General features: G+C 49.9%; 10 protein-coding genes across 10 annotated transcripts; 7 read left to right on the top strand and 3 right to left on the bottom strand.

The window, feature by feature from the left end:
- Positions 1-1,007: 1,007 nt before the first annotated feature.
- On the top strand, positions 1,008-1,677 carry N7481_007004 (uncharacterized protein; the record flags this gene model as incomplete). Its single annotated transcript, XM_057266223.1, has 2 exons — positions 1,008-1,086; positions 1,154-1,677. The coding sequence occupies 2 exons, from the start codon at positions 1,008-1,010 to the stop codon at positions 1,675-1,677; spliced, it is 603 nt and encodes a 200-aa protein (XP_057120424.1).
- A 571-nt stretch (positions 1,678-2,248) lies between these two features.
- On the top strand, positions 2,249-3,270 carry N7481_007003 (uncharacterized protein; the record flags this gene model as incomplete). The annotated part of the gene is made up of 2 exons (XM_057266222.1): positions 2,249-2,643; positions 2,712-3,270. The coding sequence occupies 2 exons, from the start codon at positions 2,249-2,251 to the stop codon at positions 3,268-3,270; spliced, it is 954 nt and encodes a 317-aa protein (XP_057120423.1).
- A 267-nt stretch (positions 3,271-3,537) lies between these two features.
- N7481_007002 (uncharacterized protein) lies at positions 3,538-3,930 on the top strand (the record flags this gene model as incomplete). Its single annotated transcript, XM_057266221.1, has 1 exon — positions 3,538-3,930. The coding sequence occupies one exon, from the start codon at positions 3,538-3,540 to the stop codon at positions 3,928-3,930; it is 393 nt and encodes a 130-aa protein (XP_057120422.1).
- A 143-nt stretch (positions 3,931-4,073) lies between these two features.
- N7481_007001 (DUF3632 domain-containing protein) lies at positions 4,074-4,526 on the top strand (the record flags this gene model as incomplete). Its single annotated transcript, XM_057266220.1, has 1 exon — positions 4,074-4,526. One exon carries the CDS (start codon positions 4,074-4,076, stop codon positions 4,524-4,526), a length of 453 nt encoding a protein of 150 aa, XP_057120421.1.
- A 77-nt stretch (positions 4,527-4,603) lies between these two features.
- N7481_007000 (RNA helicase SLH1) lies at positions 4,604-10,639 on the bottom strand (the record flags this gene model as incomplete). Its single annotated transcript, XM_057266219.1, has 1 exon — positions 4,604-10,639. One exon carries the CDS (start codon positions 10,637-10,639, stop codon positions 4,604-4,606), a length of 6,036 nt encoding a protein of 2,011 aa, XP_057120420.1.
- Positions 10,640-11,032: 393 nt separating this feature from the next.
- On the top strand, positions 11,033-11,920 carry N7481_006999 (palmitoyltransferase YKT6; the record flags this gene model as incomplete). The annotated part of the gene is made up of 5 exons (XM_057266218.1): positions 11,033-11,053; positions 11,126-11,214; positions 11,275-11,298; positions 11,362-11,731; positions 11,792-11,920. The coding sequence occupies 5 exons, from the start codon at positions 11,033-11,035 to the stop codon at positions 11,918-11,920; spliced, it is 633 nt and encodes a 210-aa protein (XP_057120419.1).
- A 1,639-nt stretch (positions 11,921-13,559) lies between these two features.
- On the bottom strand, positions 13,560-13,921 carry N7481_006998 (uncharacterized protein; the record flags this gene model as incomplete). Its single annotated transcript, XM_057266217.1, has 2 exons — positions 13,560-13,763; positions 13,811-13,921. The coding sequence occupies 2 exons, from the start codon at positions 13,919-13,921 to the stop codon at positions 13,560-13,562; spliced, it is 315 nt and encodes a 104-aa protein (XP_057120418.1).
- Positions 13,922-14,995: 1,074 nt separating this feature from the next.
- N7481_006997 (uncharacterized protein) lies at positions 14,996-15,375 on the bottom strand (the record flags this gene model as incomplete). The annotated part of the gene is made up of 2 exons (XM_057266216.1): positions 14,996-15,091; positions 15,151-15,375. 2 exons carry the CDS (start codon positions 15,373-15,375, stop codon positions 14,996-14,998), a joined length of 321 nt encoding a protein of 106 aa, XP_057120417.1.
- A 1,963-nt stretch (positions 15,376-17,338) lies between these two features.
- N7481_006996 (uncharacterized protein) lies at positions 17,339-17,629 on the top strand (the record flags this gene model as incomplete). The annotated part of the gene is made up of 2 exons (XM_057266215.1): positions 17,339-17,575; positions 17,600-17,629. The coding sequence occupies 2 exons, from the start codon at positions 17,339-17,341 to the stop codon at positions 17,627-17,629; spliced, it is 267 nt and encodes an 88-aa protein (XP_057120416.1).
- A 174-nt stretch (positions 17,630-17,803) lies between these two features.
- N7481_006995 (uncharacterized protein) lies at positions 17,804-18,040 on the top strand (the record flags this gene model as incomplete). The annotated part of the gene is made up of 1 exon (XM_057266214.1): positions 17,804-18,040. One exon carries the CDS (start codon positions 17,804-17,806, stop codon positions 18,038-18,040), a length of 237 nt encoding a protein of 78 aa, XP_057120415.1.
- Positions 18,041-18,136: the final 96 nt, after the last annotated feature.

The following is an 18,136-nucleotide window of genomic DNA, read 5'->3' as shown; positions in this document are numbered from 1 at the left end:
GCTCGAGGCGATCATGCTTTATTTCTATGAGCCCCAGCATTTATTTGATGCACGGGATGTGTCCGATCGCATATCCGGGCTATATGAGAATAAACAGGAGCAGCTTCAAACGCCCAATATATGGACACTGCAAACCCTGCTAGTGTTAGCGGTGGGAAGATTATTGCGAGGAGAGTCAGATGTTGCTGGAAAGCCACCTGGCTCTCAGTTCTTCAGTTTCGTTGAAAGGAATCTGCCAAGCCCGACTGAACTACGGAAACAAGGATTAGCGGGTATAGAGGTTTTGGTCTTGATGGTTATCTACTTGCAAAACATCGATCATAAGGATGATGCCTCTATCTATGTGAGAAAACATTGCTCTATTTGTTGATCTGTATTAATGTTCGTCAGGTTGGACTTGCATTTCGACTAGCTATTATGCATGGTCTTCATCGAAAGCACACCACGCAGAGACTCCGGCGATCAGAAGCTACGAACGCGAATCGCCTGTGGTGGACAATTCAGATGCTTGAGAAACGACTGATGATTGCGACCGGATCCCCCCTTATTTTGGATGATACATTCAGCGATGCAAAACCTCCAGTCGACTCGCCAGGGTTTCCAAGCCCTTCCTCCATGCAGATCAATATTCAAATCGCCCAAATACAGGGCAGGATATATTCTGTAATCTATAGCAACGAGTCACGCGCGAAGGAAATATTTCTTGCGGACGTCCAGGAAATAATTTCTGCTCTCACACGATTGGCGCACCAAATTTCCCATACATCCTCACTCGGGGCTTCCGTTCTGGGCCAACAGACGTCGAGGAGAGAGCAGCGGACTAGCATATCGTTGTATACCGTTCTCTATACTGTATGTATATTTTAAAGAAAACTGGTCTCATTAGCTAACTTGAGTCTCCAGACCATAATGCTTACCTTGCGGCCAGTCATGCTGTATCTCACAAAGTCGATACTCAACGGCGAAACTACCTTTGCGCAAACAACGAAGGACTTCCAACAACTATCATGCACGTGCATAGAAGCAGCTCGAAGAAGCCTGGAGCTTATGATAGTCTCACGAAAAGAAGATATGATTGGTTTGTTCGTATGTTCAGCTACATGAAGACGAGGCTGATCTTTTGAAATAGCAAAATTCGGTTTCTTCGATCTAGACACCATCTTCTCCGCCGGGTTTATCATGCTACTCGCTGCAATTATCGAATCGACAAATAACGAAGGCCAACAAATTCCTGTCCTGAGACCGAGCCCAGGAATATCCGAAGCAATACACTTGCTGGATTATCTTGGAAGCTTTAACAACCAAGCTGCTATCCAGAGGCGCGACCAGATTCAAAAATTGTACGACCGCATCCCGTCACTCATGAGTCAATCTCGCTCCTCAGAGGGACCTACTACCAATGATGAATCTCACCACGCGGGACTCTCTGCGCAAAATCTCTCCGGTCCGATCTACTCTGTCGGGAATAACATTGACGAGAGTCAAGCAGCCCAACCCTTCGATTTCATGGGAAATGCAGGCATGGAAGGCTGTACCGTAGGCTCCTTGCCTATTGAATTTCCAGATGACCCCCAGGCAATGTATTCATTGTATCACCCAGAAGACTTTACTTTGACTGGGGGAGACATTGCCGATTTCGAAGAGCTACAACGTCATCTATTCGGAAATGATGGCTGACTGACACTCCGTGATGATATGAAATATTTGAATGACCTCGGGACGGGTTTGAATAAATTATTACCATGTCAACATTTAGCTGGATAATGGCTCGAAGGAAATCGATTGTTTTCAACATGACGAACTTGAAGTAGACGTGACCGTGGCACTTGCCCAGGTCGGCATTTCAAGACTTTTACGAGGCTCGAGAATGCCATGATATATAATGACTCGGAGGTCCCGAGGTCGGCAATACAAGAAAGAAGCCCCACCCCATGTTCATAGCACTACCTAGGTACCCCACTTGGGCAGGTACAGCCCTGGAGGAAGACGCTCAGAGCCCTGGAGTGATTCACGAATATCAATTCAAGTTTTGCGTTCGATAGTCTATTTGGCTGTTTATCCTCGGTAGCGAACGTTCTTGGCAAATTAGCGGACTAAATCCCAAGTCCGATATCAATTGAGTCAAAATGCAATGAGTCATCCCCGTAGGATAGCACGTCAGCAAAAGCAGAAATAAAACCAACACTGTAACATACCATCTAGTAATAGATCTAGACACTTGTCCAGAGATCTCAATTGGTATCTCAAAATGATCTCCGCATATTCACAAGATCAATTATCCAAATATTTGACTTACATCGCCCTACCAACCGAATACGAAGAATACATCGAAAACCCATCCTCATTTCCAAAAACCGATGAAGCACTGACAGCGCTATTCCGATGTCAAATAACCAGATTTCCATACGACAATCTATCAGTGCACTATTCCACGACGAATTTGGCAAATATCGATCCTCAGAGCATTTACGCGAAGTTCCTGGGTCCACGGGGTAATGAACCCACCGGGCGCGGCGGGTATTGTCTTGAATGCAGTATTCTTTTCCACCATGTCTTGCTTGGACTGGGATTTTCGGTTTACCTCACTGGTGTGAGGAACCGGGCGCGCATTGATGGGATTCCGCAGGGGGAATTCAAGGGATGGTAAGCGAGGAAGAGCGAAGTTGCGCTAGATCCAGATCCATTGAATCACCCCGCTAATCCTGTCGCAGGACACATATTGTGAATATTATTCGACTTCACGACGGGCAGGAGTACCATGCCGACGCTGCGTTCGGTGGAGATGGACCTACCAGGCCCCTACCCTTGATCTCGGGCAAAGTGTGGCCGAACCTTGGTGCGCAGGAGGTTCGACTGGTTTATGGTACTATGCCGAAACAGCAGCGACCGGAGCAGAAGGTTTGGATGTATCAGTATCGGAATGGCGCGGACAAGGAGTGGAATACTTTCTACAGTTTTGCGGAGTTTGAATTCTTTCAGGATGACTTTGAGGTGATCAATCGATATACTAGCTGGGAAGCGCGGGAAAGGGGTAATTTTTGGATTGTCAAGTTTCTGCGCAACGGGGAAACTGCCGGTCTTCCTGTTCTTGATGGTGAAGCGCTAAATGAGAGACCGGAAGATGCCTATGTGGTGGGAAAAATCATGTTTGTTAATGATGTGGTGAAGGTCAATTTTGGCGGTAGGACGAGGGTGATTGATGAGTTTAAAACGGAGGAGGAGCGGGTCAATGGGTTGAAGAAATGGTTTGGTATTTTTCGACTCGATTAGAGGGGGTATGCTAAACATCTTCGCTAGCTTGTTTGCTTATACATAGACTAGACTAGACCAGGGTAGTTTAGACCAGATTGCAGGTGCCTGAAGAATACAAATCTCCGAATGTAACCTTACCGCGTGAGAAGAATGGGTGATCTGATAGGCTGGATTTGATAGTCCCTTGGCCATGATTTGGCGGGGCTGATAAACTAACATAACATAACTAGGTCATTCGTCTGCACCGCGGGGTTGCAACTTGTTCTCTTCAAAATCGTCGCAAGTATGAATATCGTCGCAGATGAGAGACTGGACCTCGCAGCCGTGACGAACCACGGAGAAAATGCGTTCGATTTATCGGGTCAAGAAGAGAAACTATTCAAGGTTCTGCACGATGTTGTCCAGCCCGGGGATGCGATAACGCCAGATGGAGCTGCAGAACAGATCAACGAGTATCTTCGTAGCCACCCGAATCGCTCAGGGGAAAGGGAAGAAGACACTGAAGTCGTCGGGGATTTCCTGGGTTGTTTGTGGTCGCTATTGACCACCGTTGTGGAGTATACTCCTTACAACCATCCCGGCCAAGACCGACTCATCGCTACGATGCAATCCTTGATCAAAAGAACTGAAGGATCTTACGCAATTTGGGGGGTATGTTTTCCAAAGGCAAAGCTTTAACTAGATGATCAGCTACTAATCCTATCTAGCAATCTGCACTACAAGTCTGGCACGACCTACCCTTACTAGGACCCTGCGTGCGAGAGAAATGGAACTGGGCAGGTAAGTAGTATGAATATAATGAAAAGAAAGAGTATGAAATAATGATACTGACTATCCCAGCAACCCCCTCCTTCAACAAAGCATACCATGAAATGCCGGGCGCAAAAGAATGGATCAACACAAACGCGTTCACTGCCCGATTAATCGGCGCAAAGATCGTGAACTGGGAAACATTTCCAATCTGGGCCCTGCGCGAAGCATTCGAAGAGCCCTTTCGCAGCGTGGCGGAAAACGATATCCACGCCCTCGTCGCGGCACAGTGGATTTTTCATGCTGGGAAGATTATCTACGAGCTCAGTGTTGAAGAGTCTCTTGTTGAGAACCCGAGGATTACGAAGGGAGGTTCGCTGTTTGATGGAGAGAGCGGGTTTAATATCAAGCGGTGGGCGTTTTGGAAGAAGAGGGCGGGGGAATTGAATAATGAAGCTTCGGACGAAGTTAGAGGGATTGCTTCTGCTGTCGTTGAGAAGATGTCCGAGATCGAAGGGAAGTAGTGGGCACATCAATATATTTTGTATTTACATCGAATACCCGTTGTATATATTGTTTACTCTAGTGAGCATGGCATTCCTTACGCTTTGCTAGGAGCACTTGGTGCTTCTACTGCCTGTGTCGTACCGGCATCCACATCAACTTCCACATTCGACAATGACCACTGCATGCCGATGTAGGAATCGCTGAATAGCTTCACATTCACGCGTGCCATACCTGCCGTCGTAACGGAGGACGATTGGGCAAGGGCAGCGCCGGGAAATTTGACCAGCGAGCGCACACTGATCGACCCATTGCTCTTATCCTTGCTCGACCCTTGAGCACCTCGGCTGGGACCTGCACCTGCGCGGCCCTTGCCGTGATATTGCTTGGATGGCCACGAGACTCGCTTCAGACCAAGAAGCTCGCCATCGGTTCCGTCGGGGCGGGCATTGCACACAATTAAGAAGTAACCCTCGGTTTGAGGCTTCGGGAAGCGAGGGGCGTAAATACGGAACTCGGAGTGCGTAGGGGCGTTGTGACGGGTCAGATTGACACTCATGCCCTTGGAAGAAATGCCAGCAACGGAAATGGAAATGTGGGGCAGATGCGAGGTAGCTTTGGGGAATTGTGCAGGAAGGTTAAGTCTCTTAACCATGCCGAAGACCGAGGACGAAGGCTGCGAAGAGAGTGCGACCAAGGAAGATGGAAGGCCTTGGGGTGGTTTCTCGACAGCGATGCCTGGTAGGATGGATAGAGGGTGATCCTCGGGCCAGCGGGCAGACTTGATGCATTGAAGCAGGGTGATCAGCATCTGGCAAGCTGGAATGTATCCGAGCTCGGCCATGACATCGATGGATGCTTGAATGATACGAATGCCCTGGTCCAACACGGAGGTCTGATCTCCCACATAATCTGAGATGGGCAGGTCGATTCGCGACATGTATGCCTGGAGCAGCAGGAAGGCTTTGACATGCGGGTCCCACATTGGAACATCACCCATCGCTTCGATGGACAAGGGGAGGTTCTGGGCTAGCTCAGCGTTGATGAGATCCTCATTGTGTCGGACAGGGAGTTCGTCGAATTCCGTGGCAGAGCACATCCAGCTGAGAACGTCCTGGAAGGTCGGATCGCGCTTCGCGTGGGACATCAAGTAACGGACCGTTTTATGCGAGAGGTAGTAGTAACTCATGATCTTGCCGAATGGCGTGGAGTTGACTTCGCCGGTCGCAGAGTCGACCAGGACACAAGAAGATTCGGCGAGGTCATTGAGGGACTTGTCGACGAGTTCAATCATGAAGTCTTGCGCAACAGCCTGAGCGGCCATGGTATTTTGTTCCTCGGCACAAATCTCAAGACCATAATAGGATGGATTCTTGTGCAGTCGGCGGAAGAAGAATGTCCAAGTCAGGTAATCAAGAGCATCCTGCTTAGTTCCGATCGTGCCGGCAGAGACTTCAGCGCCCAAGTGGTTATCCAAGACCTTATGTAGTGTCGACTCGACGGGGAAACCAGTGTGTAGGAAATGTTTGTAGAACGCCTTCTTGGAGTCTTGGGTGAAGATGCGTGCAATACCGGAATTATCGAATTGAGGGCGACCAGCACGACCAAGCATTTGCAGGACATCGGTCAGGTCCATGTCACGGTATCCTTCGATTTTAGCATCGAAGAATTGGGTTCCCTTGACGACAACGAGATGCGCGGGTAAGTTGACACCCCACGCAAGAGTACTGGTAGCCACCAGAATCTGTATCTTGTTATTGGCGAACAATTCTTCGGACAGCTGTCGATCAGACTCGACTAGACCGGCATGATGCAAGCCGATACCAAAACTGAGTGCTTCCCTTAGGGCATCATCCTTGACGCGTGCAAGGTTCAGGTCTAGGTCATCTTCGGACATCCGCACAAAGCGACGAGGGTTGTCCTCCATACCGCAGTAATTGATCAAGTCCTTCGCAGTAAGACGAGTCTGCCGACGGGATGCAACAAAGACAATGACGGGCTTCTCGGGGGAGTGGTTCTTGATCGCGAGGAATGTAGGGCGATTCATAGACTGCATGAGTGGGCAGAAGCCACGCTGCTCGGGAAAACCGTCGATGAAAATCTCAAGAGGAACAGGACGGACAGAGTGGCGGAAGTTGTAGAGACCCTCCTTCACGCCGAGCCAGTTTGCGAGATCAGTGGCATTGGCGCAAGCCGTAGACATGCCCATGAGACGGACGGAGCCCTTGGATTGTGATGCGATATAGTTCATACGGGACACAATAATTTCGAGAATAGGGCCACGATCACCACCCAACAGATGAATCTCGTCAATGATAACGAGACTGACCTTGCGGACATAATCACGAGTCTGCCAGCTACGGGAGATACCGTCCCATTTCTCAGGGGTGGTGATAATGATGTCTGCATCGCGGATAGTGCGGGTGTCGGGTGTGTTATCACCAGTCAACTCAACCAGCTTCAGCCCCATCGGACCAGTGAGACGTTTTCGCCAGTCTTGTACACGCTCACGAACAAGCGCTTTCATTGGTGCGATGTAAACAACCTTCGACCCTGGCTTCTCGCGGAATGCCCACCACATTGCCAGTTCGGCTGCCACAGTCTTTCCACTACCAGTTGGCGATCCCAGAAGAACATTGGCAGGGGTGTGGTAGAGCAGGTGGAAGATCTGCGTCTGCATAGGGTTGAAGAAGGGAAACCGTTGAGCGTACAGCTCCTCAAGAATGGGATTGCGAAGAGCAGATACCGGCAGAGGCTGAAGATTCAACAAATCGGTGTATACACTCTCCGTATCAGGCCGGATGAGATGCTGGAACGAGACCGGGCTGACGGTTTCTGCACCGAGCCAGCGATCGGAAATGAGGCGAACATAGATTTGACTGGGCAGGGGATCGGATAGTGGAATAGTGAAGTTCAATTCGTGATCATCGTAAAGCTTCTTGCGGCTCAGGATGAAGTACTCATGGTGGTAGATCTCGGAAGTCTCCGAGTTTTCAACCCAAACCCAGAACGACTCGGAAGTTCCATGGTGGCGATCATTCCATGAAAATTCGGGATAGATGGAAAGGCGGATGCGAAGCACATCTCGGTTCAGCGGGGCGATCTCAGTTTCCACACTGAGAGTGGGGAAGTTATCCAGGAGTTTTCCGATGGTCTTTCCCATTTTTTGGTTGTGTACAAGCTGACCAATCTCGGCGGTATCCATCTCCTTCATCGACTCTATCGATGATGCTGGGAGGCGATCCTCCAAGTTACGGAGGATGGGCTGCGGAAGGTCGAATTGGCGGAATGGGTGATCGAAGGGCCAGATTTGCTTCTCGATCGACTTGCACAGGGAAAGGAGAACCTGGCATTGGTAGCCCCATCGGCGGTTCAATGCGATCATGAAAAGGGCTCGGCAAATACGGGCAGAGTTCTGAGAGACATATCCCATATCAGATACCAGAGCAAAGTCTTCCAGCTTGGCGCGAGAAATGTGAGCTTGGAGGAGCAGATTTGTCTTCGCATGTGGAGAGTCATTGCCACCTTCGACCTCGGTCTGGGCTACATCATCGCGAAGCCGTTGCAGTTCTTTTGATTCCGAGTCGCGGGACTGGATATTGTCGAATTCACCACTCATACTGATCATCTTGAGAACATCTGCCTCGCCAGCGCGAGCACGCATCATCGTGTTGAAGATTTCTACACTGCTCTGAAGAACATAGTACTGGCTGGCGATGCGACCAACATCCTTCGCTTTCAGGTCCTCGGTCTTCTCGTTGAAGATGATCATTTGACTCTTCTGCAACGTCTGTGCAGCTTGGATAATTAACTGTCGTCGTCGCTGAACGAGCATGGGATCATCACGAAGCTCTGCGAACTCGATGCCGTAGTTGCGAGGTTCACGCTTCATGCGAACAAAGAGGTAGGAATATCCGAGCCACTGCACGGCTTCGGGGACGGAGGTGACAGTTCCGAGTGAGATTTCGGCATTTAAGTTATCAACAAGTCGACTTGAGAAACGAGACTCAATGGGCTGCTGGGCTGTGACTGCCGAAAGATAATGGGTGAGCTTATCGTGGGTAGTACAGATGAAGCCAATACCGGTATCCTGGAACTGAGGACGACCCGCACGACCAAAAATCTGCAGGACGTCAAGAATGCTCAGGTCGACAAATTTACCCTCCTGGGCGTTGTAAAGTTGGGTTCCTTTGATCACGACCGCAGCCGCCGGAAGGTTAACACCCCATGCAAGGGTCGCAGTACAGCAGAGAACCTTGATCAAGCCCTCAGAGAACATGCGCTCCATCAGATTGCGATCACTTCGACTCATACCAGCATGATGGGCTCCAAATCCACCAGCGAAAAGGTCGCGCAGCTCGCGTGCACGGGCGTGCTTCATGTCTCGTAATCCGTTGGAATAATTCTCGTGGTCATGGCAACTGAACAGGTCTTCACAGCCTTCTTCGGCCGCAAGCTGCTTCAGCATGCGAGCGGTCATCACAGTATCCTTGCGAGAGTGCACGAATACCATTACTTGATGACCACGTTCGAGCATGTCTCGAACCTTTTCATAAGAGACAGCATCGATATTCTCTCTGGATTGCTTGCTGCCTGGCTTTCCCTTGACACCGATGAAATGCTGCTGGAGAGGGACAGGTCGAAAAGATGCATCGAAAAAGAAGAGGCCGGCCATCTTGTTGACTTTTAAGAAATCGGCGACATCGACGTAGTTAGGCAGGGTAGCGGACAGACCCACAATGCGAATCAGGGACTGGGTGCTTTCCACTTGACGCTGTGTTCTTGCAACCAAGGATTCAATGACAGCACCACGCTCATCGTGCAGCATGTGGACCTCGTCGATGATGAGCAGCCGCACCTTTTGAACTAGCTCAGTGTCACCTGTGCTTTTGCGAGTTACTACATCCCATTTCTCAGGCGTGGTGACGATGATCTGAGTATCGACAATTTCGCGCTTAGTTAGCTGCATGTCACCAGTCAATTCACGGACATGAACTCCCAGCCAAGCGAGACGTTTCCCAAGCTTCTCTGTGATTTCTGCCGCGAGGGCTTTCATAGGGGCCACATAGACAATCTTGAAGTCGTCGACCTGCACCGTGTATTCGGTAGCATCCGGCTCTTCCAGCGGGTTAGGGGCGGTGTTCTTTCCGATGGCGTTCAGGATAGTCAACATCGCTGCGTCGGTTTTACCAGCACCAGTCGGTGCGCAAATAAGCATGTTCTCGCTGGTCTTGTATGCGACATCGTAGAGCAGACTTTGCATGCGATTGAGTGTTTTGTAACCCTTGAAGGTCCCGCGACAAAGACCATCCAGATCAGATATCTGGATTAGCTTCTGGTTTTTGGCCAACGATCCAACCTTGCTAGCGGGAATCTCAAATTCGGTGTACTTAGGCTCCTCATGCTGTTTGCTACCGACTGGGAGACCATATTTCCTGCCGTTCGCAGAGAGTGTATTTCCGGAGGTGCTTGACTTGAAGACGTGCGGATATATTGGCTCCGAGCGGGTCTGAGCGGCCATGATAGGGGCGTTCTTATGATCGTAATCCTGCTGCCACACAGCTTCCTCCCTCTCAGCCCGTGTGAGCAGCTTTCCCTTGGCTAGTCCATCTGTTTGTGACTCCACACGGTGTGGTTTGTCCGACAAGATCTCTGCACGGTTGGCGATAAGCTCAATGACCAGGTCCAGGTCGTCGAAGCCAACGATCTCGGCCAGAGACATCTGTAGTTCCGCATCATCACTGTCTGCCGCTAAAGTAGCCACGATCTGCTGGGAGAGCTCTGTAGGATCCATGGTCGAGTTACGAGCTGCCAACTCCTGGCATTTGCCTTCCAACCATGACCGATTGTAGGAGGACGAGTGGGGAGGGTAGGAGTGGGAAACATCGTTCAGGTCGTTTAAATCGTCGAGATCGTCAGTTGTTTCTTCATCGGAGCTAATGGCATCCCATACGTCATCAACAGTTCCCGGGGAGGAATAGTCATCGTCAAGATCCAGGTCGATATCACTTCCATAGCCCGTTGAATCGCGGGGCAAGTCTTTGGGGAGTTTCAGATCGGCAATGGCCTGGCGCATGGCGGCTAGTTGGGATAGCCATTGGTCTGTAGCCGATGAGGCAGTATCAATATCCATGACTCGGTACCTCAGGCAGAGAGCAGGCCAAGAGTTTGAAAGTGCGAAAGTGCAAAAGTTCGACAGGGCGAAAGTGTAAATATGTCGATATGCAATGAATGTTGTAGAGCCTCGGCGGGTCCCAGGGCGGTGAAGATATAAGGCGGTGAGAGGAGGGTCATCTGGGCGGTGAATGTTATGCCAGACAAATAAGGCGGAACCGCCAACGTCGTCCCGTGCGGTGACCTCCTCAGGAGACCAAAGCTTACTTTGCCTCTACCTGTTCATTTGCCCCTCGCTCAACTTTGGCTGACTTCTGCAGAGCGACTCCTAATTCAAACCTTGTCAGACGCTTTCTCTCCCTCTTTATCGACTTCATCTTTCCGATCAACCTTATTCACCGCCCCCGCCATCATGAAGATCCTCTATATCGGAGTGCGTTTCGAAGGCAGCGAGAGCTGTTTTCTCCATCGTGTCATCATGCGCTGACTTTTGATCCTTCTGCAGGTTTTTCGGAATGGTCTTAACCCGGACCGTAAAGCAGGTGATCCGAAACGTGATACCGTGCAGCTCTGCGGCGAAAAAGATCTCTCGCCGTAAGAGCATACCCACACCGCATGCTGCCAGAGACAAGCGCTAACCATAAACATAAACAGCATCAACTACCTGAAGCGATCTGGGTATGCATCTACCCCTCCTCCGAATCTTTTGTGGAAAATCCCTCATTAACAAATCGTCGCCAGAGCCGAGACGGTCATGATGATCGACGTCCACGGCGTCGCCGAGGGCACCCAGCCCGGTCAACGCCATGACATGGATCACCTGGGATACATCTTTCACGGTTACAGCCGGGTTAAGGGGATATCTGGTGTTATTGTCACTGATGGTGAATATCCTTCACTTGTTGCTCACCAGCTTCTCTCCAAGATCATGGACGAGTTTCTCACAAAGTACCCTCGTGCCGCTGTCGACCCTTCTCCAACTGAGAACGCATACCCGTTATCCGTGCCGCTCAAGCAATGGATTGAAAAATACGACAATCCCGAAAATGCCGATAGTATCATAAAAATTCAGCAGGAGCTTGACAGTACCAAGATTGTTCTGCACAAAACTGTACCATTCCCCGCTCCGCCCCGCCCCTAGATCTTGTGTTCCCATACTCACATTTCACAGATCGAGTCTGTTCTCCAGCGAGGCGAGACGCTTGACCAACTGATGGCAAAATCTGCCGACTTGAGCAGTAGCTCGCAAAAGTTTTATAAGCAATCCCGAGAACAAAACAACTGCTGTATCGTGATGTAGTTGAAGAGGCCCCTCCATCGCGAATCAATAACTTTGGACCCTCGCTACGAATATCCTGTCTTGCTTTTGACTGAATGAATGGCGGTATCCGCTGAGCCTTTTCTTCCAACCATCTTCAACCTCTACCGCGATGTCAAGTTTTATTGGACCCAATCCGTTGATGTAATCAAATCATTCGATGCTTGCGTGCACATTTCTTAGTTCTGGACTCGCCTTCAATATATTCCCCGCCGGTATGTGACGATTTGCTTTTGAAATGTGGACACAAGCAGCGTGTTTATTCAATTGGAAACGATATTTACTTTTATGCATAATGTACTCTTTGCTCATACTAAGATCGCTGCGATCCGATACTCCAGATCCCATCTATCGAGGAATTCCAGTATTATCCAACTAGCACTAGCCACGATTTGGGCTAAAGGAACACATGGCCCTTGCCAGTGGTCACCCGGTCCGTGCCTCCTGCCCAGAGGCGCTGCGCGCCTCGACAATACAAAAGGGGGGGGGGAGAAAACTTGAAATGCGCTACTAGGCAAAAAAGTGCACACGCTGTAATAGCGCTAATTCATTGTTTTTTCTGTTCTCGCAGCCCTCTATGCTCTCTGTACCGAATGAAGAGCTTTGAACCTTTTCCGTTTAAATGCCACGGCACTGATCCAATTATTAATAAACATGAAGCAGAATAGAGCACCAATGATGCCGACGGCTACCAGGGGTCCAAGGATAGAGAAAACAGTAAATCCGTACAATGCTGACTGGAACGTGTGGTTTCCAACCAGGGCATCCGTCCCCAGGCCAACCTGCATAGCTCCTAGAAAAATGGCGATATAGACCGTGGTAGCGGTCAGCCATGCAATGTTCTCTTGGAAGAAATCGCCATATCGAGTCCACTGCCAGTGCGACATATAACCCCGTAGAGGTGTTAGGTAGCGGACAAGTATTCAGCCCAGAAATCCACAGCCATGGAGAAATAACATGAAGTCTGTTCAAGTCAAGTTCCCTCTGAATACAGGACGTGATGTCTGTGGTAGAAGCAGCTAAATCATCAGACGTGGTGCGGTACGATGCCGGAAGGAGTGGGTGGAATGACGATGATCGGATGTGCCATGGTCATCATGCTTCAAAGGGTTGACAAGGAAAGGACAAGTCTGCGCAAAGTCGTTAGCTGATCATTTCCCCATCACAGTGCTAGTCACAGTGCCATTATCATGGTTAGGTATGGGTAAGGCACGGTACACTGACTTGCTTTTGTTGGTTCTCCGTGTGGACTCCGTCCTCATTGTGGTTAAGATCCCGCATCATGCCCGAGCCATTCATTTCAGGGTGGACACGGAGTATAACAGCCATCCATAAACATGGTCCCTGCCTTCTGCTCCTTATGCAGAAGGAGTAAATATCCGCATCACGTATTTTGGCCCTATCCCGTGCATCCGGCGTGATGAGATGTGTCTTGGGAATGCTAAAACAAGTGGCTAAGGCTGGCGGCTAGCTAAAGTACCCTGTACCGATGGAAGCCCCAGGTAGAAACAACAGCTCCTCCTACTCAGAATCGCACCTCTAAGTGTGTGGTGGTTTTGCAAATCAGGACCCTCGGAGTCCCGCCCCCAGTACCATGGATGGGTTGGCTGGCTACAGCCGTTTAAGGTTTTGGGTTGCGGTTACCGCGACCGCTACCGTGGTAGTTCTTCCTGTCTAACTCCTCCGCATCCGCCCCATCATTGGCAGGATAAGTCGTCGTGGAAATTCGGGGCGTCTTGACGGCCTTCACATTATTTCCGAGCCCGAGAATGCGGAGGATGTCACTTTTCCAGTTACTCCCACTACGGCCGCCTGCGCTAACGTCCTTAGAATTGTCGCTGTACATGGTCTCGGCGCGGATTCAGAACATACATGGACGGATGCCGCTGTGGAATCGCCTGATTCGAATAAGAACGACCGTAGGCGTGTCCACTGCTCAAAGACTTCCTCAAACATGACTTCCCAGCGCAAGAATCTCAGCATTCGCTCACAACTCGGACTGGTTGATCGATGCCCCGGTCACAACAGCTCAGTAAATCGGCCACCGCTTGCTCGACGAGCTGGTGGACTATCGATCCAAATATCGGGTGAAAACTAGTCACTCTCAAAAGAACGACGAGGCTAACAGACGCCGGTAGCGCGTTCCCATTATATTCATCGGCCACAGCTTCGGGGGTATCATCATAAAAGAGGTACGCCAGAACACCATTGCCGCCCACAGAGACCTAACCACCTCTGCAGGCCTTGTGTAAACCTGGGGATGCCGCGAGAGACATAGTCGACAGCACTTCCGGAATCATCTTTCTCGGGACGCCTCATCAAGGGTCGCTTGTATCGACCCCGGGGGCTCTTCTAGCCTGGGTGACCGGGGCTTTGGGTTCCGAAATCGGGCTGCTCATCTCCCTGACAAGTCATCAAACAAACAGGATCGACAATGGATAGCATTGAACGGTGATCGCGCTCTGTTCCTCCCCGCTGAAGCTCGGACTGAATATTGGGTAACTAGGGACCGAAAGATTGCGCTAGGACTGGATTCTGGGGAAGTTATTCTTATGGAATTTGAGACACAGTCTAGCTATGGATGACTTTCACATTCAATTTAATTTTTAAGTATATCTCGATCGGCTCCTCTAGAAGTAAGACCATCATTCTCAAATCATCTTGCTTCGCATTTCATGAAACTATGCATCGTGGAATTGAGACATCCTGTTTACGTTTTGCAAGAACTTAGAAAAGGAGAGAGTGATCTCTTTGAGAATAGCCACCGGCGCATGCGACTCGGGGCAGAGAATAGTTTCATCCTAGTGCAAAGCACAAAACTCCTTGTAGAGGAGCAGAAATAGCAGAAACACCACGAAGTCAAACAAAACGCATGTAGGCAACATCGGAATGTCCCCACCTATCACTCGGTTGCTCCCGACAAAACACACCTCGCCTTCAACATCTCCGCACCCCAGCTGCTGCAGTCCCCTCCAGCCAGGATCAACATCGCGAAGGTATCTCTCACTACAGACATGGTCGATATTGCCCGGGGATTCAAGACTATTCGGATTCGCCTCACCTGGCACCTTGCGGCTTCTTGGTATCCTTCTTGGGTGGCTGGGTCTTCTTTGTGGAAGCTGCACTGGTCAAAGGTACGCCGGTATGGAGGACCTAAAAAGTCCGCGTCAGTACCCAAACTGCTTCTGTGAGAAATTCAATTCAATACTTACCACCGGGTCAGGGACTGGGCTCAGAACCAGATTGCCCTCAGCGTTCAGGCGGGCATCCCGCTCCCATTCCACGCCGTTCTTGTTGAATCGGGCAAGTCTGATCTGCTCGGGGCTTCCGGTCATGAACAACGGATTGTTCCTGACATTGAGATCTTCCTTGATTCTCTTCGCGAGGGGAGACTCCATGGCCGCGAGAAAGGCCTTGCCTTCATCATCTTTGAACATCTCTGCAAAGGAGGTTTCCACGAATTGGATCTTTCGTCCTTTGTCAGCTTGTTTGTGCTGATTGGTCTGGCACTCTGGTTGAGCCGCAGAGGGAAATGAGAGCTAGCATGGGGAATACGTACCTTGGGTTCGTCTTTGGATGACATGATGGCGCAGAACGGAGCGAGTAGTGGATAGATGATTTGGAGCAATAGAAATGGGGAGAGATCAGTTTTCGAAGAGTGAGCTTTGGATGCGTGGGAGAGTGGAAGAGGAGGAAGAAGACCAAAAGGCAGTCACGTCACGCTGGGAGGGTTCGTTTGCCCACCCGCCTCAGGCAGCAACTTGAACCATTCACAACAACAATCCCCCTGGATGTTTGCCTTGTCTTATTGAAGCAGGATCTCGGGCATTACAGTGTGTATTACGATTCAATAGGCCATACAAGGTCGACGTTGTTTCAGTATTCAGTTATTTCTATCCAGTCGCTACTGAATCCATTCGCCCAGATATTGAAAAAAATCAGCATACCTAGGCGGCTGAAGTTCTTGTACTATGTCCTCAATAATCAAAAACAAGGAAGGTAAATGTTTTATTTTTGGACAATCAATCTTATTGTGTGCCTGGCCGGCGTAGGAGATACATTTATGGCATTCAATATCACCGAACCTCTCGTAAAATGGCCAACAGCACCTGAAGAAAAAGAGGGAGTATCGAGGCAGAAACATGTCGCTCCTCCAAGACCCGGCATATGGCGACCGTTCCTCTCGTATACGGACTTAGGTCTTTTCCAGCCTGAATGATTTGCTGTTGGTGTCGTGCTTCTTAGCGATCGCGCCACCGGGCTGAGACTTTCCGGTCGTGGTGGCCTCAATCGAGGAGGTCTGGATAGTCCGCGTCAGTCTTTGAGATTGGAAAGTGATGACAGTTATTGCCGAAGCCACTTCGAAAGGAATGTCAGTCCTTACCCGATATTCTGTAGTGGACGGATTTCATAGTATCGCTGAACCCGCTAACGTTGAGGCTCTGCTGTATCATTCTCCACAGTGGAGAATTGTCATGGGCGAAGTAAACATTCGGTTGGCCATAGAAGTCAACTACCTACTGTCCAAAGTAGAAGCTGGTGAGATCTGTTAGTTCAAGTTCGATCGTCATATTCCAAGGGTAACACCGGCTAAAACGGTTCTCCTGGCACTGTGGCCAACTCCAAGAGCGCTTCAAGCCTCGGGGGTGGCTCAAATCTTGGTCGTAGGGTTGGGCAAGAGCAGTTCTCTCTAGGACCTGCAGTTTCCTGGTATAATAAATAGAGTGATAATTTGGGCCAGAAAGTTGCGGGATTCGAACGGGCAGCCTCGCCGTCGCCGTTGCCGTCGTTGCCAAACTTCGGGATAACTTCAGTTCCTTCCCGATTAGGAAGTGCATTCCCAAGATTTGGGAACAGCCTCATCCAATCTTCAACAAAGAAGACAAAGATGTTGGATAATAAAAAAAGAAAAAAAAAGACCATTGTACCTCGACAGCCCTTTGGGAATGCCTTTTGACCACCCGCCCACCTGGATCCTCACCCGCCAGTCAGTGCCAGGCCGCAACACTGAGGGCGGCTCCCCAAGGAAGGGGAGCTTCGGTGGTGAGTAGCTTAGCCACTGCACCACCTGAGGTGGGGACGTTGGGGGTACTCCTGATCATGAACAGATATGGCAACTTTTTGACGTCATTGTCAAAGTTGTTTGCTCTCATAGAGGAGACCATGCCCGAAACTGGCGTTTATAGATATCCAGCGGAGAACTGCCCAGATGGTAATTGTTCAAAGCGCAATCCTCTTGATCTTTGTTTGCTGATGCACCAATTCCCAGATAGCAAAGTTCTAGTGCGCCCTAGAGCTCAATAAAGACACTTGATACTCTTCCTTTTGAGGCCAGTGGCAATCCACCGACGATGTGTCCATTCAGAGGGAGTCCCATCCGCGATTGGTCCTTTGACCCCAATGACGAATTCGATCAAGTCTTTCACCTGTTCGCTGAAGCGGTGGGTGTTTAATACATCTCTTTATCGATTCAAAACACCGACTCTCTATGTTCAGGTCGCTATTACATACACTGCCACCGGTGACTCTCCAATCGAGGAATTCTGGCTGGAGGCATCCGGTGTCATGCTCATTAGACCTACTCGGTGCACATGCTTTGGATGTTTCCAGGCCGAATCTATCCGTGAGCAGAAGGAGGTAGGTTTTTATCATTTTCTCCAGGGGCTCCATCTCTCAATGTACGAGAAGTGAACTGATATCGTGGTCTCTTCAAGTAGAGCCACTGCGTGATACTTCTTCGTTCGCCGAATTTTTTGACGACATTCCGTTCAAAAAGGTCACACTCTCGAACCAGAGACTCCAGGATTCCATGAACTCGGACGATGGGTATCCCTTGACTTCCAAGGATCATCCCATCCATTACCCATGAGTTACATGGCCAACAATATCCTCCACGGGGAGCAGCTTGCGCTCAGCGTCGGGGCAGCTGATCATCTAGCTAAGTCAAATACAATAAAATCAGTAGGTCTTTATGTGTCACCGAAGTCCGCTTTCCCCCTGCGAAACCTCGCCAAGGTCAACAAGAAGCGATCCCGAGACATTGGCATTAGCTACAATACAATGCGCCAGGCCTTCTCTCATGATACATTATCTCGCCTCTAGCTGAGGTATGCTGATTTGCGCGAGATACTTTGGAGATTGGGATTGTTACGAATCCAGAATATATTCTCCTCCCGCGAGGAAGTACCGAGGCAGGAT

The sequence above is a fragment of the Penicillium waksmanii genome (assembly GCF_028829765.1).
Source record: "Penicillium waksmanii strain IBT 27052 chromosome Unknown utg000007l:1.0-4314555.0:1.0-4317578.0, whole genome shotgun sequence".
Lineage (NCBI taxonomy): Eukaryota > Fungi > Ascomycota > Eurotiomycetes > Eurotiales > Aspergillaceae > Penicillium > Penicillium waksmanii.
Note: the sequence above shows the minus strand (reverse complement) of the source record. Positions and strands in the feature narration are given on the sequence as shown.